Here is a 21,710-nt window from a genome sequence, read left to right on the forward strand (position 1 = left end):
CCCCCTGAACATGAACCTGCTCTACCTTGTCTGTGTGGAATAGTGGTCTTTCGGTAGTTATACAAACCAAGATATCAGTTATCTAAGTGAAAAGAACCCTGACGTATACCCGAATGCAGCATACGGTCAGCAACCCTTTTACCGCGTAGCTTTTCTTCGTACTATGTACCCAAACTCTTCTGGTTCGTAGATCATTGGTAAATCATGTTCATTGAACTTGTGTTTGCTTTTGCTACAAACGGATTAGGGTTAAATATCCTTCACATAGTCGCTCTGGACGGATCTGCTTGTTCTTCCCCCCTAGAGGTAAGCACGGGGTGGTCCTAACACGAAGCCTCGTTTTAAGCACCAAAGAGCTGGTTAAGGTTTTGCCCAGATTGCCTCTAACCCGGAATCGACAGTGAAGAACTACAGCTAGATAGTTCTATAAGCAACATGAACGCCCCCGCCTCCTAGCCGAGGGTTGCTGACTGTGGAAGTGAGCTGAAACATCACCAAACCAGTTGTAAAGGGTATTTAAGGATTAGACCGGATATATCGAAGAAGACCCTGTGGCAAATCCAGAATGATGACAGCTCAAGATAGCCCTAACTTCTAAGCCAAAGCACAGGGGTGAGCTGCAGGCCGGGGGGCGTTAGAGCTGTTTGTAAATCCTTTACAAAAACAGAGATGCAGTTTTGGGTGGCAGGTAGGACTTGAACTGTATTCAGTGGTGTGCCCAAGCATCCATGTCATAGCAGAGGAATATTCCGAGGATTACCAATGCGCTACATCATCATAATATCATAATATAATACACTTCCATTTAGACCATAATATACATTGACCGGTATCGAGCCATAAAAATAACAAATGCCGCTCAAAAACACATTCTATACCTGGGCATTGCTGGCGCAGGAGAAACTGTTCCTCGAGGCGTCGTCATGAATCGCCTTGCCAGAGACATACAGACCGAGGCCACACTATAGACGAACAATCGTTAGCACATTATCCCAATATATAGTCTTCATTTCGAGGTACTCACCATGCAACCGCCAATAAGCACAATCACCAAATTAACAATCGTCAAACAGATCTTCCTCGGCGACGAGAACCACTGTCCGTAGTTGAGGTGGAGCCAGTAAACACCACCGAGGCCGTAGCTGAACCAACTGGCGAAGAGGGAGCTCTGGAGGAACTACGTTAGTATGTGTGAGCCCTAGCATGGGGACGGGAAGCCTACAATAAGACTGAGCAGGTCGCTGAACACGGGGATGGCATCGGCAATAATCCACGCGATAATCCAGCATGTCAAGCCGATGGCAATCCACGATCCGATTGAGACGAGGTCGCGGCGGTGCATGCGGTCTGTGCCGCGGAAGAGCCGGACGTAGATGTACTTGAGGCCGATGTGGCCGTTGACGACGCCGGCTCCGACAATCTTCGCAGATCAGCTAACGAATCAATGTATCGTAGGAAAAGATAGAACTCACTGTAGGAATGGCGATTCCGTACGCAACCTTCTTCAAGACCGGCCCTGCAGATCCCAACGCAGGCGAGGTGACATGCTGACCGGCATAGTAGTAGATGACGACCGCGGCAACTGTGTAGAAGATAATCTCGAATGTCTGCAGCATGTACAGCGCCTTGGGGAAGTCTCTTGGCTCGCGCATCTCAGCGAGCAGACCGAAGAAGGCGACGTGCGCGCAGTATGCAAAGACGATGTTGGTCACGGCGGTAAAGGCGTGAAAGAGGTCGGTGTCGACTGTGGCCTTGAGGGAGCTGGAGGCACGGCCCTGGACGCCGACGCCGACCATGGTGATGATGACGGCTGTGAAGATACTGGCGAATGCTGTCCGTGCAGTTAGTATGTGGTGCTGGGAGTGGATAAAGGAGAAGACATACACATGCAGGAGATGTAGGTCATGTTCTTCATGGTTCGAGGCAGCGAGCCGATCATGCAGATGACGAAGCCGACGGTGGTAAAGACCATGGTGCAGGTGCCGTGATCGGTGATGGTGTTCATCATGACGCTGAAGGTCAAGATGTGGCTGCCCATAATGAATATGGAGAACAGGAGCTGACCGAGACCGAAGAGCTCACGACCGAAAGCACCCAGCAGGACCTCACCGGCGTCGGCAAGATTCTGGATGTGGGGGTAGCGCTGGTGGAACTGGCCAATGACATAGCCGGTGTAGGTGGCCAGGAGACCCAGTCCAATGATCAAGATGAGAGCGCTGAAGACTGTTAGCTGGTGGCTTAGTGATTTCGAGACATGTACTCACGGTGCAAGTCCGAGCTGGGCGAGGGTTGCTGGTAATGAGAGCACACCAAGTGAAACAGACTCTGCGATCATGACTGAGGGAGATTAGTGTCGTCCACAGTTGATGTGAAATGTCACCTACACAATCCAGTTTGCCTGTAAGAGGTCAGTCAGTACGAGAACTGTGCTAAATTGGACAGCTCTAGACTTACCACCACTCCATAGTCTTGTACTTGACTTCAGCATTGGACTCATCCCCGAACGCGTCGACGTAACGCGGCAGCTGGTCCTTCTCATGCTGTACATCCCATCCCGACTCGGTGTCGTTTGGCTCAGGAACCGTGCTGACCTTGTCCTGGTTCATTGTGGCGGGTATAGTTGTGTGTACCTGAACGGTGTAGGAGTGAAAAATCTGGCGTCCGGAGGCGAAAGTCTTTAAAGACGGCGCAACCCCGGAAGTCGGCCAGCTCTACACGCGAGGGACTACGGGGAAATGCTTATCATCAGAGATAAAAGTAATATTGCAATGTCAAGAGTGTGCAGAAAATTCAAGCATTCAGAGGGAGCAGTTAAGCCTCTTCCAATGAGAAGCTTGGCTGGGCGATCTATTAGCTAACCGTTAGTTAAGGGAAACTCTTGCTCCACTCTAGGGCTCCAGTCCGACTGTAGCCGCTTTTTCTTTTCTTACTCAGCGACGCGTGGAAGACAATTTTGCTGCATGTTTGGTTCCCTCCGCCAGCCGTGAGAGCGTTGGAAGCTTTGCCTTTCGTTGGGGGGCAATGGGTGGACCGTGGAGGGTTGTTGATAGTAAAACCCCTTAGGTTGCCCTTGTGGTTCGGACCTTCCCATGAGGAGATATTTTTAGACAATTTATACTCCGTTCCAAGTACTCAAGAACTGGCGCTGGCAACTTGCACTCATCCTCGGTAGTGACTCTAGTTTTGCTGGTACTAGTATTGTCAAGAACAGCCAGTGCTACAATAACTGCACACTGCCAGTCAATACGTCTAAACGAGCACTGTAATGTCTCTTGAGAGCTTGACCAATTGATGCGGGCATGAATTTGCCTACTTTTGAGACCCTGAGACCACACTTCTGACATCAAATTTGTTCCTACCTACACGTGCGGTACCAATATGTTGAGAGACTTCATGTACAAGTCATCAGCAATTTGTGAACAAAGACAGTGAACAAGCAAAAGCCCCAAAAAACCCCTATCTAAGATTCAAGCGTCAGCAGTGGCTCTCCAACCGCGGCAGTATCAGGCACATCTGATGGCTTTAGATACGGGGCTGCCGTCTTTCTGAAGATCAAACAATGGGTACTGCCTCCGAAATGGAACATCCCCAGCTCTTGACCCTTCTGAACACTCTCTCCGCTGCTAACCTTGATCTCCACCGATTGTTCGACCATCAAACCAACAAATATACAGGCGACGCTGCCGAGTTTCTGGGAGTTGGTTTCGATGAAAATAATAGCTCGAGTAGGCTCAATAGCGGTGGTCGACGTTCCAGATTGCAGAGACCCAATCTTCCCCGGAACCCTGACGCACTTGGTAATCGATCCGAAACAGGGCGTGGAAGTGGTGGTAGCTCTCTGCTGGAATATGGCCCTGATAGACCGAGCCATTGACGAACTGGTCTGTTTGGGATGATTGGGGTTTGGAGCCAGTGCCATCGTCAAGTAGTCCACGGAGCGTGTATTCTCTACCCTTTATGATCAGCGTATCGTCCTTGCCAACATTGGTGAGGAACTGGTCCGTTCTCTCGTCACAGGCTGCATCAATAACATCGTCATTATCGGGCTCGTGGATGCGTCGGTTCCTGCTTTGGAATTCGTGGATGACCATCTCGTCCCAGCTCTGGTAGTTCTGGATCCAATTGTCCTCGAGCCTGGGAGACAAGGTTCTATTTTCCGGGCGATCGTGGAGGGGCTTGACGGAGTTGGGGAAGAGAGGAACTGTGTCCACTCCTCGAGAAGCTTGCCGACGAGGGTTTGGATCTCCGTGTGGGTGAAGAGCTTGTTGCCTGCTGGTGTGGAAACGTATGGATCAAGGGCGTCGGTAACTGGGCAGCTCAGGCCGTCGGTGCTCGGAGAGGAACATGTCGGAAGTGACTTTACGGATTTATTCAGGGACTGTAAGAGTGTGGTGAGGTTCCCTTTACCTAGTGAGGGAGACTGCGAAAACATCTCCTGAGAGAGGTTGAGTAGTTCTGGGTTTCCTGAGATTGATCTCTCGAGGTCGTTGACTGCAGGACTGAAGGCGGTTTCGTGACCAAACGCCTTTTGATGTCCGACGTAACTCATGATGGGAGGATGTTCTGATGATAGACTTTGGTACTAGACTGCTCTGTGGTGTGTCTGGCTACATCTTATACCCTACAGCAGCCGTTGGTCCATGCCAAACTCTAAAGCTGGTGATGTAAGATGCTGCATCACGTTGACTTTGACTTCGAGCCATACAGGCATTAGGTTTCCAGATGATCTAATCCATCTGGTGTGTGTTGTGATTGGTATGTTGGTGATAGGTATTCAACATCATCATGTTGCTCTTAAGGAGTGTGTTACCCAAAGTACACAGACCAAGTGATACAGCAGGAAGCTATGCAGACCTGAGGTCATTATGCAAGGAGAAATAGGTAGTCACCAATAGAGGAGGAACTGGAAAAACCCTTGATCGACGGAAGGCAATGTGGCGCAAAACACCCCCCTCTATGAAGTACCGTGGAATGTGGCTCGTATGCTTGGTTGCCGACGTAGACTGCATTGAAGGGCTTCGTTTAACCTCTACTATGTAACAAGATGTGCTTGCTTTATTCGATATGGTGTATAGAATAAGAATATCTCTTGTTTCCAGAGCACCAGCTACCACTTGCCTTTGAATTCTTGTTGAAGTATTATTCTTCTAGCTATGCTCAAGCTTACCTAAAGGTGGCTAGGACTGTACGCTATATATCCAGGAGCACGTACCCCAACTGAATAGAATGTTACTTGGACTAGCGAATAATATTTCGTCAAGACTGTGTAAGGACACAAACAATGATTAGGATAGGCAAATCACTGAAGCTTACAATTAGGGAAGAAATACAAGGCAATCCAGTCTTATGCCTTATCCGGCGAATCTCGCATCAGCATAATAGATATAGGCCCTATTACCTATGCTTTCTACATGAGGAGTGCACCAAGACTGACTTGGGCGATGGCCCAGCCGACGTTTCAAAATAGGTACATTGACGGTCAGGTCATGCCCGGCCGAAGTTGGAGTAAAGTGGTTGGAGTAACTTGTATAGATAACGCCCACAAGATAGCAAAGATAAACCCAGAAATTAGCCAATACAAACGAACAATTCTACCAGCCTCCAACGTTAATGGCTCCACTCTAAGGACTATCAAGGTATTTAAACCCAAGATCGTGGTTGAGATCAATGTAAGTGCCAAAGCCCTCGTCCAAACCCAGCATCACCACCATGCGACTCACTACCATCACTTTAGTTGCCATGGCCCTAGGGTCTACCTTAGCGTTTGCAGATCTGGAGTGGGTAACAAGGAACGAAACCCTGCCCAAAGTCTTGATTTGTAGTGCAGGTGGCACGATCCTCTCTGCGTCCAACTACAGCCGTTTAGACAACATCCACTACGGCGCCGGCGATGGACCAACAGCACTTGACCTGATCAATACTGTTTCAGAGGTGCTGGACGTCGCTCAGTTGGCGGTCATCCAGTTTCCTGTCACCGGCGGTAGTGCTGGTCTCAACTCGTCCCTGTACCTGAACATAACGCAGCATTTGAACCAGTATCTTTGCAGCCCGGACTCTGATATCGTTGGTGCGATCATGTTTCACGGAACCAATACACTTGAAGAAACGGTAAGTGATACTAGAAATGATCGACAATTCTCTCTAAAGCTGAGAGTAGGCCTTCGGTGTCGATCTGACATTCAACTGCTCCAAACCGTTCATCGCTACGGGTGCTATGCGCCCTGATAGCTACATCTCCCCCGACGGCCGATCGAATTTCTTCCAGGCTGTGGCTGCAGCCGTCTCACCGGCTTCAGCAAACCGTGGCGGGCTGATTGCCTTCAATGACCGGTGCGCTGCTCTCTAGTTCGCCGCAGTTGGGGATGATTGTGGGTAATGTGCTAATCATAAATATTAGGATCACCTCAATTTACTACTCCACCAAGGTTGACGCCAACACCCCGGATACCTTCAAGGCCCTTGAACAGGGTAACCTAGGCGCTTTCCTAGGAGGTCAACCATATTACTACTTCGGACCTTCGTTTCCTGTGGGACGACCCTACTTCAATGTCACTGACACGGTGGAGCTGCCCTCTGTTGTTATTCTTTATGGTCACCGTAAGTCAACCTCATAAAACTTTATTCGAAGAGACAGCATGCTGACCAGCCTCTCTTAACTAGAGGGATTCGATGCCTCGCTGATGTACGCCGCCGTAGCGAATGGCGCTAAGTGTGTCTCCCCCATATTCTCTATTGATTTTTCATCAATCTTTCATCACTAACCAGCGTCGCTTTCTCCATTGAATAGAGGCCTCGTGATATTCGGTCCGGGCGCAGCAGCACTCAGCCCCTCCGCCAACGAAGCCGCCGAAGACCTCTTTGCTAAGGGTATCCCTACCGTGGCTGTCGCTAGGCCCGTTACAGGAACGGGAGTGCCTGATCTGTATCCGAATGCTGTGTGAGTCTTGCCGTCTTATTCTGTGCGGAAGTACACCGACTGATCTTGCTATGGCTATAGTATATTTGCAAGCTACATCGGTGGCGACCAAGCGCGGATTATGCTTCAGTTGGCGATCAATGCCGGCTACACGCTAGATGAGATACGGAGTGTGTTTGAGAGTCCGTTGAGAGACGCCCTATATACTTCTCCTGCTAGTCAGGAGTATTACTACTGAGGACGAAGGGTGATTGACTGCGAAAGGGATTGCGTGGGCACGTTTATGAGAGATCCAGACAGGTTCAGAGTAGTGATAGGGAGATCCTGTAGGTGAGGAGTGCTTGAGATGAGAGTTATGATAACGCAGAAGGCGTTTACCACGATGCGATCGAATTGATAGATACAAATACTAACTATGGCCTCCGAGGACTAGAGCAGGTTCCTCAAGGGCGACAGAATGACGTTTATAGTGTACCGATCATTAGTCCCGAGAAGGACATGGTTTCCTGCGAGTTTCCTAAAAATAGAACGTTCAGATACATGCTTGAGGGCCTGCTTCCGGGCGAGCTACCCTTTTACCCTTGTCCTGTCATGCCAAATTAATGAGTCAGCCTGCAGCTAGAGTAGCACGTTTCCCCGCATGATGATATCAGCCCTTGCAAGAGTCGTCTAATAATCCTTGTACATGAGACAAACCAATAACTGCGATTGGTTCACACAGCCCGTGCATTATACATTGCGCATGTCGGACACGAATGCATAAGCACGTCGGTATAGCCTCGGAGCCGAAGCACCCAGCCCTCATCCCCGCGGAAATACTACAACTCAACTTATGCAAGGGTCTTGTGATTATATTTATACCTTCGCTAATTGGCCGCAAGAGTCATCAAAGCTTACTATCGGCGTCACAATATGCTCTAAGCTGAAACATCATGCCATACCTACATCAAGTATCCGGATAGCCTAATGTATACCACAAACTATATAAGAGAATTGCCAATATGCACATACAGTCTTCATCAACCACCAATTACTTCGTTGCCAATGACATCAACTCTCCTCAAACCATCGCAGCTTATCGCAAGACATCTGAAAACCAACTCCGTCTCCCAACTCACAAGAACCATGGCCACTCAACCCGTTCCCCATTTTCCGTTTTCTCGGCCAAAGGCTGCAGAACCTCCGGCTGAATTCGCGGAGCTTCGTTCAAAATGCCCTGTTAGCCGGGTTAAGCTCTGGGATGGCAGCGAACCTTGGCTTGTTGTGAAGCATGAGGATGTTTGTAATGTTTTGACAGATACGCGGTTGTCAAAGGTATGTATCAGATACTATCACACTCTGGGCTCTTGTATGGCAAGATCGCTTACATTTGTAGCAACGCCAACGCCCTGGATATCCGGAGATGAGTGCCGGTGGAAAGGCTGCTGCGAAGAATCGCCCGACATTCGTGGATATGGATCCGCCTGATCATATGCGGCAGAGGTATATGCTTTTTGACTTTGAGAGCTGCAGTGATCATAGAAAGATGGCTAATTTGTGATAGAAATATGGTCGCCGACTTCTTTACGCAAGAGCATGTCAATAGCCTGAAGCCCTTGATTGCAGCGACTGTGAATTCTCATTTGGAGAAGTTGATTGAAAAGGGTGGAGAGAAGCCTGTTGACTTTATTGCAAACTTTTCTCTTCCGATTCCTTCTCTCGTACCTCGAACCTCCCTTCAGTGATATCTATACAAGATGAACTAATATTTTCTAGGTTATCTACCATATCCTCGGTATCCCAGCTGAAGACATTGAGTACCTGACCAAGACAAACGCGGTCCGGAGCAATGGTAGCTCTACCGCAGCGGCAGCTCAGGATGCGAATCAGTAAGCTAGTTCTATCTCGTTTCCTGGCTATATAAACTGATATATTATAGGGAGCTATTGAAGTACCTAGATCAGCTCGTCGACAAGCGAGCCACTGATCTAAAGGATGACCTGATTAGTAGCTTGATCAAAGACCAGGTGAGGCTCTCGAGCTTGGATAAGATTATGAACCCAGCTAAACTCACTAGTTGAATCCGGGCCACCTGGAGCGGCTCGACGTTGTCCAAATCGCTTTCCTTCTCCTTGTAGCAGGAAACGCCACGATGGTTAGCATGATCAATTTGGTATGTTCCTTGCAATCCAGCTTCTGAAACATACTCACTAACTCTTCCCCTAGGGTGTCGTCACCCTGCTGCAACACCCAATCCAGCTCGAAGACCTCAAGAACAACCCCTCGCTAGCCGCACCATTCGTCGAGGAACTATGCCGGTTCCATACAGCCTCTGCGCTTGCGACCCGCCGCGTCGCCACGGTTGACATCACACTGAGAGGCCAGGTAAACCTCCCTACAATTGAAAGACGAAGTGTAATTCTAAGAGATTGAATCCAGACCATCAAAGCCGGCGAAGGCATCATCGCATCCAACCAATCCGCCAACCGGGACGAGGATGTCTTCCCTGACCCTGACACTTTCGATTTGCATAGGCAAATCGACTCAGAGAAGAATCTTGCTTTTGGGTTTGGGGACCATCGGTGTGTCGCTGAGGCGCTTGCGAGGGCGGAGTTGGAGGCGGTTTTTGGTGAGTAACTAGATAATTAGAGAATGGCGGAATTGTGCTGATTAACTATGCTATGCAGAGGTGCTGTTCCAAAGACTACCAGGTTTAAGACTCGCGGTTGCTCAGGAGGAGATTCAGTATTCGGATCTCCATAAGGATGTGGGTATTCTGGAATTGCCAGTTACTTGGTGATTGGAAATGGTATGAACTGGAAAGGGTTTATGATATTGTGTCCCAAAGTCAAAGATCATACTAATCGGGATAGTCTCATCTTTAACCAATTGAGCATCTATGCCGGGGCCTGCAAATCTAGGTGTAATCACTTGAATATATCAAACATGCCCCTGTTCTGCATCTGGATCTTGAACTCCTTTGCATCCCCCTCTTCAACGTTAACGATCTTGCCGTCCTCTACTTCGACTTCGTATTTGCCATTCTGTCGCACGGAAGATGAGTCTCGAATGCTTGTGAATCATTTGAAACCACGTACCTCAAAGCTTTTGACTGTGCCAATTGTAAATTCGTCTCCATTCCCAGTAGGAAAGGTGACAGATGTTCCGCTGTGATAGGTGTCAGTAAAGGGATAAGGGATGGGTAAAGATGTGACGCACATTGCGAAAGGCATGTTGATAACCTCTGTACACTGATCACTATCTGTCAGATATTGCTTAGGCTGGAGGGTTATGCTCCGATACAGTAGGGGACTGCGTGTGTTATATAGAGCTGGCTCTGCAGTTGAAGATGTGGCTGGCTGAGACGATGGGAAGCGGGCGGGGGTTAATCAAGGCTGTTGGACAGGGCTGGCTGATTATCCTGGTGGGCCTTCTGGTGCAGTTGGTCAGTGTGAATGGCCATAGCAGAGTACTGAGGTCCGTGTGCTGCCATCATCAGCTAGCCACTCATTTCCCTAACTTAGAACGACTACTCGTCCAGGACTTGATCGGTCTCCATGTACCATGACTCTGTGCTGATCCACACAAGAAAGTGTTTCCTTTGCTATGTCTTTCTATGACTAAATAACATTGATTTCCATTCTGGATTATGAACGTAATGCTGCATCATGACAATTGTCAAGTTATCCGGAAACAGTGCACATCAGAGACATCGACCGAGCCCACCCTAAACAGGAATGTAAATCAACAACTCTCGAACCACGCTAATTGCGACCATCGAAGCCCAGTGCCTGGGTTACAGACCCTAAACCCCCCAGCTCCAGAAGCTTATCCAGCCCTAAACCACCGAGCAAGCCTTTGAGTAGACCACCAAGACCCAGACCGTCAAGCAGTTTACTAACAAGCCCCAGAACTCCACTAAGCAACAGACCGACAGCAGCAATAACCTGGAAGAGCGGCTCGGAAAGCAGGGCCCACAGCGGGTTAATCTCCTTTCTTGCGTGAGGCATGTCGGCAATAAGCCTGCGGCCGTTGTCGATGGTTTCCCCCACCGTCTGTGTTAACTGTCTGAGTAACTCTGCCAGCTGATGCTCAGCCGGTGTAGCTTCGTGAGATACACTGCGAGCTCTTGCGGTTTCTGCAATGTGGCCATCGGGATCGAGTGCCCTTAGCGCTGCTTTGCACTCTTGCAAGGCATTTCCGGCTCGTTCAATTAGAGGTTTCACGTCCTTGACAAGTTGTTCCTCATCCAGCTCGTGTTTCGGCGTGTGATTCGCTTTTTCGATATGCTGGAGAAGAGGCATTAGTTAATTTCTATTTCCAGATGAACGAGGACAGTGTACCTGCACTATCTGCTGACAAAGAGGCCCAACGTCGTCCAATGCCTGCTGAACAATGACGGACATTTTCTTCGCGAGATCAGTTTCCTCCTTGGCTTGCATCTGCTTCTCCAGTTCCTCAGGAGTTAGATCGTCCGGTGACCAACGCTCTGCTCAACCGATCACATTGCCCAGCTTGTCTATGATCTTCCCGTCCTCGTCAACAGCACGCCCTTGGAGACGCCGCGGGTCGCCTTGGACCAATTGCCCACAGACTTCGCCAGTAGCGTCGACAACCTTTCCTTCCTTGACAGTGAGTCCTTCGAGCCCGTAAAAGGGCCCCTCCGGCTTCTCACGTTCATCTTCTGGGATCAGCTCGGCTAGGCCAACGACTTTGCCAGAGTCACCCCAAATCTGACCCTTTCCGTCTACCTTTCTTCCAGCAAGTTTCTTAGGGTTGCCGTCGGTGATCCTGCCGAGCATAACACCATTCTGGTCAATGATATCACCCAGTTTGTTCACCGCTTTGCCCTCCAAAATTGACAAGTCCACTATTTCCCCGGTTCCTCCTGTTCCTCATCTCCCTTGTCATCCTCGTCTGGCAGCGCACGACCAATAACATTACCTCGCTTGTCCAGAATATCACCATCATCATCCACAGTGTGCCCAAGGAGATTCTTTGCGTCTCCCTCAACCACTTTACCAACCTTTCTCCCATTCTTATCCTGAACCCATCCATCCTCAGCAACAATAATATCTCCCATGCCAGCAAATGGCCCGGGCTCATCCTCCTCAACAGATATTGGTTGAGCTCGACCGACGACATGGCCCTGATGATTGCGAAACTGTCCCTGGTCATCAAGCTGAAAGCCACCGCGTGCTAACCTCTTAGCATCACCTTCGATGACTTCCCCAACTGGTGTACCGTCATCTGTAACGACATAGCCGAGTTTGTTGCACTTGAGGCCTTGTAGGGTTGGGATATCTAGAAAAGCCACTTCTGCATCCTAATTGCCTTGAGCTCGTATCGTTTTTTCCTGATGGGAAGCCTCTGCCTGGCTTTCATCTGTAGTAGAAATGGGCTGGCCCAGTACATTTTGGTTGCTGCCAGCCAACTCCTCTAAGGAATTCAACGGCACCCCTTCCTCAAGAGACCCCGGACTATCATCATCACCATCATCCGCTTGTGCCCGAGGAACCAGCTCCACCCGCCCGATAAGATCTCCATCCTCGTCCACGATCTCACCTGCACTGCCCACAGTGAGGCCCACCAGGTCTGCTGGGTCGCCTTCTACCACTTTTCCAATCAGGATCCCATTATCATCTAGTATTACCCCCTTATCTATGATTCGAAGTCCTTCAAGTAGAGACAAATCAAGCGGAAAATCATCCGATATATTCACATCGTCTCCAGCAGCACCAGAAACAGACGGAGGTTGTTCCTGGAAGCCCTTCTCCAGTCTATCTCCAGGATCAAGAACCTGAGTGCGGCCTGTGCCTGTGGTATCTTCCATCGGGGCTTTGAGAGGTGCGTCACCGGCATTGGGTCGGTCGGTCATCGAGCCCGGCCGTGCAGCAGAGGAAGAACCAGGTGCTGACCCTGATGCCCCTGTATTACGGACTTTCGTATTGCGATGAGTGATATCTCGCTGCTCTTTGAGGGGTTGTGGCTTTGGCTTGATTCCCGAAGGTCTGTTCATTGTTTTCAATGGCTGAACGGGTTGTGGAGGGCCCTGTAGAGGGGCTTTAGAACGGTGATTCGCCGATGTAGTTGTCATTTCAGATCGTTGTGGTGTTGCCATTCTTTGTAGGGGGTGATTTGAGTTGTATTGTCAGGACGAGAAATGCTAACATCCAACAGGACGGATATCAGAGGCACTGGACGAATATAGGGCCTATCTAGCTCAAATCAATAGATGCGCTCATGACTACGCCATCTATACTGCTCATCACTCGATCGACCTATAACCTATGGTAGCTCTAGAATTCCTTCCTTTGCAATTGATCACGTAGATTAGCAGGTATACTACGTACGCCAACACTTCTCAGGGCCAGCCAATGAGAACACCTCGCAGTTGTTGCACCAAACAACCATGGAACGATTTCCAGAGGCCGGGAAATATCCACGTCTACCCAGAGGATCATCATTGGTTGAATGCGGTGCATCGGCTGTATCTACCACGGTACGCGTTTTCGGGTCCATATACTGGCAGCATGCGGGACTAACCAAATCACGACTCAAGGATTCATGTTGACCGGATTAGGAGATCTTAAGAGAGATCTATTCTTACTCGGGAGTCTATCTTCGATGACGGATTATAGTAGGTGTTTACTCTGTAGTAGATGTGGCAAGCTCAATCTATTTCTATGCCGGGTGAAGGAACTACGTTGGTGGCTTGTGATGAGTTCCATGAGATAAGTAGACAATTCTGCACACGTCAAGAAAGATATCATAGATAATAATAAGAAAACGAGAGCATGCTCTGCCAGATTCTATTCTATGCTTCAATATTGAGCTTAAGTCCCTCGTCCATTTCATGCGGTCAATCATCGAGCTAAGCGCTAAGAGCTTTAAGCAAATCATCAGACCCAAGCCCGATCTACAGAGCTAGAACGCAATATAAACGTCATGAGACAACTTACTGCAATGCCAATGCCAAGTCTCATGGATCCTAACTTTCAATAGAGCCTCGATCTCCAGATTCAAGACCAGTAGAACCTTGAGGCCGGAATCGTCGTCTGTCTCGTTAACTGTGTCCTGCTATTTCCCGGTAATCTCGCTAATTGTCAGGCTTTTGATTTGCGGTTCCGATGGTCTGCTTTGCCTGAGCTTCTGAGATGACGGCTTCATGGTTCTGTAGCCTTGGTGTGGCGTGCGCGTTGTTTGGAGAGTATCTACTGTCACGATGCCTTCTCTCTTGTTTGTCGTCTTTGACTTGTACCCTAACGAACCTGGGGGGCTTATTGTCGTCACAAAATCTCTCTACTTGCGTAATCATTATGCCTCCACAGGTGATGAGGTCTTTGCCAAATAAAGGGATGCCTCTATCTGAGTTCCCCTCTCCGTCGACTTGAATACATATTCGCAGTTGTAAGCATCACATGAGCTACGTGGCCAACCGTCACTGTAGATTGCAGACTGCCACTGGACGGCACATATTGGATCATGGCGATTGACCTCGTGAGCTCTAATAACACCATGATTCACAGGTCGAGGGGGCTTTCTTACCACGGGTTTCCTTTTACTCACATATCTGTCTTCTGATAGCCGACATGAGCGATTGGAAGCTACTTCGACGTCTTCATTGGTACCCATTGTCCGTCCTCCATGCGCCGAGAAAATAGCCCACCCGGATATTGCTGCATGATATCACTGCCAGATTGTCGTTTTTTGAGGGCATACTATCTATGCTCCTCTTGACCGGCAATATTATATATTGCTTGACACAACTGTTTCTTGTTGTAATATGCTGAACGCACGTCCAAATAAGAGATAATACAACACTCACAATGACTGACAACCGCGAACACACTGCTCCCCCGACGAAACGAAAGCCGCCGAAGCTCAGACAGACGCACAAGGCTCTAGAGCATCCCACGCAACACGATGACGATATTAATCCTAGCGACCTGCATCCTATGCCACAAGAGCCGGACACCGTCGCGCATTCCAATGGCAATAATGATGAGTACGAAGATGACTATCAGGACGTAGCAGAGGATAAGTTAGACGGTAAGAGTCAATCCTGTTATACGGTCGAGCCAGAGGCAAAGCTGACACCAACCGTCTGGCAGATGGACAAAGCAAAGGTAGACCCGCGATACAACCTGTAGAAGAAGAGAACCCACCGGACACCGAGATCTCCGTTGGTGACTCACCTGAACGGGAGCCCTCGAAATCCCCTCGCGTCCATCGAAAGCGGACAATCACCCTTAGCCGTGACCACGATTCCAGCCCTGAGATATGGCGACGCGGACCACGTCCCAGAGAAACCAGACAGGTCTCTGAGATTGTCCAGGAAGCACCCGGAAAGGCCGTCGGGACGGTTGGAGACGCAACCACCACTCTTAGGAATACTGCTGGATCGGTCTTGGGTAGTGCTGTATCCACACAGGAGCGTACACAGGGTGATACGAGGCCCAGAAAGGAAGAGCAGCTCAGACTGAGGCTTGATTTGAATCTGGACTTGGAGGTTCAGCTCAAGGCGAAGATCCATGGGGATTTGACACTGCAGCTTTTGTGAGTTTACGCAGATGGGCAGTCATTGGAGAAATGGTCCTGACTTTTGCGCAGAAACTGAGATCCGTATTTTCCTAAATTGACTTTTTTCATGCTTTACTTGGTGATTCTCACGTGTTGGTAGGCAGCTGTAGGTTGCACTGGCGGCGGCTTCATCCCGACCTTGACCACCTCCCTTCTTCCATCATTCATCATTCATCAGTCCTTTTCAGCCTAGCAGCATGGCTCTCTTCAATCTTCCTCTCGAGATGGAGGACCTAATTCTGCACCTGCTGTCTTCTAAAGACCTACTATCTTTACGCCTCACATGTCATGCCGCCTTACCACATGTCAATCCTCGCCTCTTCCATACCGTTGACTTGACTGAGAAGGTACTCAAGGCCTTGGTCAAAAGCCGGTATACCTTTACGGCATCTGTAAAAACAGTCAGGTTGCATTGTTCCCGAGTGCCATACCCAACGATAGACATAGGCTGATATCTCCTACGTATTAGGTGGGTATATCTCATAGATGACGCCAACACGCCAGAGCTATTCCACCGCTGGAGCCAGCTATCCCAAATCCCAGCCTTGAGCAGGATCTGCCTCCATATAATTGCCGATGCTAATCCTCCCAAAGGAGACCCGCCGCCTCTGCATATGTTCCATGACCTTCACACCCTGGATATAACGTACAGCGGCGACATCCCATCCAGCTACTGGAGAGAGGAACTGGCAGTCGCAGTCGCAGCCTCGCCATATCTCGTAACCCTCCGCATTTAAAACCTCGTGAATCCCTTGGTCTCCCCAAAAGCATCGCAATTCCCACCCTGGCAGTCACTCTTCAAAGCACGCCACAGGAATTTACAAGAAATTTCCATAAAACACGTACCCTTGCCTAGTGACGGCCTGCGCGAGATGATCCCTGCCACACTGCGAATGCTAGATCTGACGACGGGGAACAATAGCGAGGCCTTTTCCACAGCATATTCCACTCTCTGGAAGGCGCTAGAGGATCTGAGGATTCCACTTTCTTCAGTTAGTGTAGCCGGAACGCAACAAGCTATTCCGGACCTGTTGAGTTACTTGACCTCCTACACCGGATTGAAGTCCTTGCGCCTGCCCTCGGTTCTCATGAGTGATGAGCGTCAGGAAAACGACGCTGGGAACAGGTTCTGGCGAGATGTCATTCCCAATCATCATGCAACACTAGAGGAGTTGCACATTGAGCCCATCTACGAAGGTAGCTGGTGTTACGGACCACCCGCAGCCGAGGCCCTACAAGTGTGCCACGCCCTCCAAAAGCTCACAATCTCAATGCGGTACCCAGATCTATCATGGCAACAGGAACAATGGAATGCAACTCAAGCCAGTGGCGTTACCTTTGAAGGGTGGAGGTTTTCAACCACAGATCGACCACCCACCTTGTTCGTGAGTTTCTATGGTTTCTTTTGCCTCGTTGAGTAGCACCTCATACTAAGGCAGTTTCTGAGTCTCCTAACGCCACTTTTTCCTCCCAGGCCTCGTTTATAAGTACACTCTCTGTACCGCTCGCGGAAGTCTGTCTGATCACCGCAAAATCTCCCACCGAACGCGGTCGCGAGAGCAACAAATTTCAGACTCAACAGGACAGTCCCCTCGTACAGAATATGCAGGCACAGCTATTGAGAATACAGGCTCCGGATTCCGTTGGTGTCAAGTGGCCATGGAAGGTGATTGTTGGGGACTGGGAGATGCAGAAGGAGAGGCTAGAAGAGGATGGGAGGCTGGATCAGGATGGGCTGAACGGGATTCGATGACTTGGAGGATGGCATTGATACTGACATTTCGAGTTCGGATGATTCAAGATAAGCTGGCAGGCCACCCTGGATCTGCAAGCTAGACACCACACCTGGACAGGAGAGGTGGTTTGTTCTTGAGAGCCACTCCGTACCGTATCGTGCCAAGCATCGGCTTCTGCTGGTGTCTCCCTACCCCTGCATTAATAGCGGCTTTTGATAGCGAATCGCCTGTTTCTGCTGTGTTGACTGTGCAACCGTAAGGCTAAGGCTGAACTAATAGCGTGACCTCCATGAATTAATGAAAGCATCTTTTATCACCATTTTCTGTTTATTCTGTATCGGTAATCAGCAATGGAAGCCTTCGCCGTAGCAGCATCTGTCCTCCAAGTCGCCACGGTAGGGCTAGCTCTTGCCCAGGTCATATACAGCATCTGCGACGATGCGTCATCTGCAAACGAACAGGTCAAAGATCTAGCCTTCTACGTGCGATCGACATCATCTGTTCTCGAGGAGATTGGAAAGATATTTCAGGATGAAAAGGATGCAACAAGGCCGATCGTGTCGCAGACCGCGATTAGCAATGCGCAGGAAATCTGTGATAAAGTCGAGCTTACCTTTGCATCTCTGCAGGAGATTGTCACTAGTACGGAGCGCAGCTCGGTCGGATTATTCAAATTCATGCTGAAAAACTCGCGAGTGAAGCTGTTGCAGTTGGGTCTGGCTGAGATGAGGAGTAATTTGCAGTGTATGATGCAGGTTATCATTTATGCGCGGCTGAAGGCTGTGCCGGCGTATGCTAACCATCTTCCTCCTACTTCCTCTCGAGTGTGTGCCTGACGTGTTGATACATTAGCTCCACCGTCAACGAATTAGAGCAACGCAACTTGATCGCAAATCTCATCCAAGAGCACTTGAAGGCTGCAGACCAGCTCAAACATGCCAATGTCCAAGCCTCAACAGCACAGGCTGCCGGGTATGTGTAACTACCGCGCTACGTTACCATTAGTCGCTGATCAATGTTGCCAGAGCCTCTTCATCGTCTATTACCCCTCAACAGTGTGACCCCGTAGCCCAGAAAACTACAACTGCCATAGCCCAGCAACCACCAAGCCCCAAGCCGATGCTACTCGCAAGCCATGCGCCTATAAGCGCAGCCACTATCCCAACTAAGCCAAACTCACCCATAAAAGCCCCAACAGCTCTCGCCCAAACGACCAGAGAAGCGACCCCACCTGTACCTGTACCTGCACCTGCACCTGCAGCCTTTCCTACCAACCGCGACCCCCCAGACCAACGAATCTCCTACCTCCTAGCCCTCTACATCGTCTGCTGCCCCTGCCTCTCACCAAACCAGAAACTGAAGGCAGAGGATAGAGCTGACGAAAATGGAAGGTTCCAGCAGCCCCCGTAAGCTTCAACCCCCCTACCAGTTCCAAATCGAAAATCTACCACCACCTCCAGCTAACCCAAAACCAACATTCACAGAATCCCTAACCCACCTTTTCCCCTCAGTTCCCCGGTCGACAGCCATACATATTCTTACAACAGCCTAGACAACATTCAATACCATTTACCGGTCCAGAGACCTTACTCAGGCCCTCATCCTCAGGTCATGGAAGATAGGTCTAGTTATTTCCAGGCTATGCCCGTTGAGCTATGTCACCATAATGAGGGTAGAGGCTATGTGTTTATGAATCATGATGAAGTATCTTCGGGGGATAGGATCGAGTATTATGTTTCGGATGATCACGTTGATAGGCTTGTTGGGGAGTGGACGACTTTGAATCAGTAAATGAGTACAGGGGCCAGGCCTATACGAGGTATTGCTATTTTAGTGTTTTGAAGAGATGGAGCTACGAGTCATTTTTGTTGAGATATATTCTGCCTGCTCGCATTATCCCACAGACTACGGTGATATCCTGTGTGCAGGAGGCTGTGTGGCAGATATATACCAAAGACACAATGAGGCATCGGCATATTTCCAAGTACAATAGCGCCGGAGGGTATTATTATGGACTTTTGCAAAGGCTAACTTGCAGAGTTCATTTACAAACTCTGATATGATACCAGATGACTGAGGTAGACCTAAGCAGCTGGGCAGATAGCGAAGATATCTAAACTAAAAGCTCCTTCACAACCCTCACCCCATTATCTACTGGAAAAATCCATACATCACACTCGCTACACAGCCTGCGGCCCCCTCTCGGATCTCTCCTCCCCTATCTCCGCCGCATTATCCACGAGCCCATCCCGATCATCCGAGAAGCCACTAAGCTTCTCGATAATCGGCGCAGCGAACATATCCCCGCTGACGTTGGTCATTGTGCGGAAGCGGTCGATGAACCAGTCAATCGCGATAATGACACCGTACATGCCGGTGATGGGCACGTCGACACTTCCGGCAATCATGACGGTGAGAACGAGACTGGAGCTGGGGATGGGTGTTGTGCCGATCGACGCGAGGGTTGAGAGGAGGCAGATGATGACGTAGTCGGTTGGGCTGAGGGTGTGACCTTGGGTTTCGGCGAGGAAGACAACGCACATGGGGAAGTAGATTGCCGTCCTGGGAGTGTTAGTTGGGTTTCTTGATTGACAGAACAAGTATAGGGGGCTTACCCGTCCATGTTGACTAGACAGCCGAGGGGGACGGTGAATTTGCCGACTGTGTTGGAGACGCCACGCTCGCGAACGACCTTGAGGGTCAAGGGGAGCGTTGCGGCAGACGAGGCGGTACCCCAGGCCGTTGTCCAGGCGGGCGAGCACTTCAACCAGAAAGACCAGGGGTTCTTGCGCGTGAAGGCGAAGAAGAGGAGTGGAAGGATGATGAATAAGTGCAGTGCGAGGTTGACCAGGGAGCCGCCGATAAGGATGCCCAGGTTCTGGCCGATATCACGAACATCGAGACGGAACATGTTGGGCATGATGAGGAAGAAGACACCGATCGGGGCGAGCTTGATCAAGACGGTGATGATCTTCAGGATGATGGCGTCGATCTCCTCAATGGCCTTGATCAGGACGGACTTGCGGGGGTCGAGCGCGTATCCGATCACCACCGCAGTGACGAGGATGGCGAGCAGGCCGTCTGTCGCGAGGGAGTCGACGATGTTTTGCGGGACGAGCGACTCGAACATGGACACGACGACATCAGCGATTTCGGTCTCCTCGCGCTCCGCGTATGTTTCCTGGTCTTCTTCACTGATGTTGAGCGAGTCTGCGCCGACCTGGGTCATGAGTCGACGCCAACCGAGCGACGTGATTAGGATACTGATCACGATGGCCAGGAGGGTCGTGAGGACGTAGTAGCCAATGGTCCACCGTGCGAGGATGTTACCACCGTTAGACAGTTCTCTCAATCTTATAATGGCGAGGATCATCGACGTCACGATCATAGGCAGGACTAGACATGTTAATGAGATGCCATGTATTGAGGTATGGTAGCTTACCAGACGCTCTGAGTGCGCGCAACCAGAGTGCACCTGGAATCTCCAGGAGAGTGGGAGCCTCATAGGGGATTTCATCCACGGTGCTACTAACAGCAAGACCGATCGCGATTGCCAACGCCGCGGCGATGATAATCTGCAAGGCCGACCCGGGCTCCTTGACAGAATGCCACCAAGGCTCCTTGATCTCATTCTGAGAACCAGACTCTTGGGTAGACTGCTGGTGAATGGTGTACTCTGTCGAGCCATCAAGCGGCCCGGACTGGGCTTTGATTCCAGAGCTCTTTTCCATTGCAAACGACACGGGGGTTTGGCGGAGACGGGTTGCTGCAGGGAAATTCCAGGACCCCGGCCAACCCTCCGCTTCATATACAGGCGAAGGATTCCCTGTCGCGCTGGCTTCATATCGCCTCCCTCCGAGAATAAACGACCACAGCCGTATCAGTGCCAAGGAGACATACGAGAAAACCAGCTGTTGGCACGGAGGTTTGATTGGAAGGAATCAATCATAAGACCCCTTGGGGCAAATTCTTTGATAGCGCAGATTGCCATTGGGGATAGGGCTAGTTGTTGTGATAGCGAGGTTACATCAGGCTGGCTTGTAGATTCTGGGCAGCGTCTTGGGGGTGTTCTTAGGGTGGCATGCTCCGGTGATAAGAGGAAGGCTCAACTGCACCCCGCTTATCTGGCCTTATTAACCATCCAACCGGTGCAAAGACCAAGGGCTTGGAATGCGGCGGACAATCTTGCGGAGGAATGCGCCCAGGCGCTGCCCAGCCGCCAACCCCAGAGCCAAGACACCCGAGCGCAAAAAGGAGCCTTGCTGACTCGTTGCTATCGCCAGGATCTGATAGCCAGGCAGCAGGCTTGAGTTTTTCCTCTTGGTTCCTGGTCCGGTGCAAGAAACCTATCTTGGAGGGGCGCCGTGGTGGCAGTGGCAGATGACGCCAGCTTGAGGTCTATTTGCGCCACGACGGCAGACTTTACGCCTCCTCTCGCTCAGTCGTTCGTGGTCGCCTTTGATGTTGCGATGCCCGGGATGGGCGTCAGGATACTC

At 50.2% G+C, this 21,710-nt stretch overlaps 10 protein-coding genes across 10 annotated transcripts; 5 read left to right on the top strand and 5 right to left on the bottom strand.

The window, feature by feature from the left end:
* Nucleotides 1-872: 872 nt before the first annotated feature.
* BJY04DRAFT_223332 (transmembrane amino acid transporter protein-domain-containing protein) lies at nt 873-2,606 on the bottom strand (the record flags this gene model as incomplete). The annotated part of the gene is made up of 8 exons (XM_073717664.1): nt 873-962; nt 1,025-1,168; nt 1,223-1,420; nt 1,473-1,831; nt 1,885-2,216; nt 2,265-2,337; nt 2,385-2,398; nt 2,455-2,606. 8 exons carry the CDS (start codon nt 2,604-2,606, stop codon nt 873-875), a joined length of 1,362 nt encoding a protein of 453 aa, XP_073565923.1.
* A 1,125-nt stretch (nt 2,607-3,731) lies between these two features.
* BJY04DRAFT_223333 (uncharacterized protein) lies at nt 3,732-4,549 on the bottom strand (the record flags this gene model as incomplete). The annotated part of the gene is made up of 2 exons (XM_073717665.1): nt 3,732-4,134; nt 4,203-4,549. 2 exons carry the CDS (start codon nt 4,547-4,549, stop codon nt 3,732-3,734), a joined length of 750 nt encoding a protein of 249 aa, XP_073565924.1.
* A 1,160-nt stretch (nt 4,550-5,709) lies between these two features.
* Nucleotides 5,710-7,154, top strand: BJY04DRAFT_223334 (asparaginase; the record flags this gene model as incomplete). The annotated part of the gene is made up of 6 exons (XM_073717666.1): nt 5,710-6,108; nt 6,158-6,330; nt 6,398-6,597; nt 6,661-6,709; nt 6,788-6,937; nt 6,998-7,154. The coding sequence occupies 6 exons, from the start codon at nt 5,710-5,712 to the stop codon at nt 7,152-7,154; spliced, it is 1,128 nt and encodes a 375-aa protein (XP_073565925.1).
* Nucleotides 7,155-7,814: 660 nt separating this feature from the next.
* BJY04DRAFT_200418 (cytochrome P450) lies at nt 7,815-10,179 on the top strand. Its single transcript, XM_073712920.1, has 11 exons — nt 7,815-8,230; nt 8,292-8,398; nt 8,460-8,616; nt 8,672-8,784; nt 8,835-8,922; nt 8,973-9,068; nt 9,122-9,280; nt 9,335-9,524; nt 9,583-9,941; nt 9,996-10,063; nt 10,115-10,179. Exons 1-9 carry the CDS (start codon nt 7,883-7,885, stop codon nt 9,693-9,695), a joined length of 1,371 nt encoding a protein of 456 aa, XP_073565926.1. The 5' UTR covers nt 7,815-7,882; the 3' UTR covers nt 9,696-9,941; nt 9,996-10,063; nt 10,115-10,179.
* Nucleotides 9,823-10,128, bottom strand: BJY04DRAFT_223336 (uncharacterized protein; the record flags this gene model as incomplete). Its single annotated transcript, XM_073717667.1, has 3 exons — nt 9,823-9,939; nt 9,994-10,063; nt 10,115-10,128. The coding sequence occupies 3 exons, from the start codon at nt 10,126-10,128 to the stop codon at nt 9,823-9,825; spliced, it is 201 nt and encodes a 66-aa protein (XP_073565927.1).
* On the top strand, nt 10,180-10,549 carry BJY04DRAFT_200423 (uncharacterized protein). Its single transcript, XM_073712921.1, has one exon. It carries the CDS (start codon nt 10,245-10,247, stop codon nt 10,461-10,463), a length of 219 nt encoding a protein of 72 aa, XP_073565928.1. The 5' UTR covers nt 10,180-10,244; the 3' UTR covers nt 10,464-10,549.
* A 110-nt stretch (nt 10,550-10,659) lies between these two features.
* On the bottom strand, nt 10,660-13,016 carry BJY04DRAFT_210784 (DUF3659 domain-containing protein; the record flags this gene model as incomplete). The annotated part of the gene is made up of 5 exons (XM_073714305.1): nt 10,660-11,184; nt 11,239-11,384; nt 11,445-11,765; nt 11,825-12,221; nt 12,309-13,016. The coding sequence occupies 5 exons, from the start codon at nt 13,014-13,016 to the stop codon at nt 10,660-10,662; spliced, it is 2,097 nt and encodes a 698-aa protein (XP_073565929.1).
* A 1,708-nt stretch (nt 13,017-14,724) lies between these two features.
* On the top strand, nt 14,725-17,231 carry BJY04DRAFT_223338 (uncharacterized protein; the record flags this gene model as incomplete). The annotated part of the gene is made up of 4 exons (XM_073717668.1): nt 14,725-14,947; nt 15,010-15,454; nt 16,335-16,863; nt 16,953-17,231. The coding sequence occupies 4 exons, from the start codon at nt 14,725-14,727 to the stop codon at nt 17,229-17,231; spliced, it is 1,476 nt and encodes a 491-aa protein (XP_073565930.1).
* Nucleotides 17,232-17,564: 333 nt separating this feature from the next.
* Nucleotides 17,565-18,624, top strand: BJY04DRAFT_223339 (uncharacterized protein; the record flags this gene model as incomplete). The annotated part of the gene is made up of 3 exons (XM_073717669.1): nt 17,565-18,004; nt 18,067-18,186; nt 18,240-18,624. 3 exons carry the CDS (start codon nt 17,565-17,567, stop codon nt 18,622-18,624), a joined length of 945 nt encoding a protein of 314 aa, XP_073565931.1.
* Nucleotides 18,625-19,065: 441 nt separating this feature from the next.
* BJY04DRAFT_147858 (dicarboxylate/amino acid:cation symporter) lies at nt 19,066-21,010 on the bottom strand. Its single transcript, XM_073708820.1, has 3 exons — nt 20,657-21,010; nt 19,830-20,610; nt 19,066-19,776 (listed from the first exon to the last, which is right to left on the bottom strand). Exons 1-3 carry the CDS (start codon nt 20,943-20,945, stop codon nt 19,395-19,397), a joined length of 1,452 nt encoding a protein of 483 aa, XP_073565932.1. The 5' UTR covers nt 20,946-21,010; the 3' UTR covers nt 19,066-19,394.
* Between the last annotated feature and the right edge of the window lie 700 nt (nt 21,011-21,710).

This window comes from Aspergillus karnatakaensis, assembly GCF_047715665.1.
Source record: "Aspergillus karnatakaensis strain CBS 102800 unplaced genomic scaffold BJY04scaffold_71, whole genome shotgun sequence".
NCBI lineage: Eukaryota > Fungi > Ascomycota > Eurotiomycetes > Eurotiales > Aspergillaceae > Aspergillus > Aspergillus karnatakaensis.

Coding starts and splice junctions, on each gene's coding strand:
- BJY04DRAFT_200418 (XM_073712920.1), top strand. CDS start 7,883: ATGTATACCACAAACTATATAAGAGAATTGCCAATATGCACATACAGT. Junction 8,617..8,671: donor CTCTTCCGATTCCTTCTCTC/GTACCTCGAACC, acceptor AATATTTTCTAG/GTTATCTACCATATCCTCGG. Junction 8,923..8,972: donor GTAGCTTGATCAAAGACCAG/GTGAGGCTCTCG, acceptor TAAACTCACTAG/TTGAATCCGGGCCACCTGGA.
- BJY04DRAFT_200423 (XM_073712921.1), top strand. CDS start 10,245: ATGTGGCTGGCTGAGACGATGGGAAGCGGGCGGGGGTTAATCAAGGCT.
- BJY04DRAFT_147858 (XM_073708820.1), bottom strand. CDS start 20,945: ATGGAAAAGAGCTCTGGAATCAAAGCCCAGTCCGGGCCGCTTGATGGC. Junction 20,611..20,656: donor GCGCGCACTCAGAGCGTCTG/GTAAGCTACCAT, acceptor TAACATGTCTAG/TCCTGCCTATGATCGTGACG. Junction 19,777..19,829: donor TGTCTAGTCAACATGGACGG/GTAAGCCCCCTA, acceptor TAACACTCCCAG/GACGGCAATCTACTTCCCCA.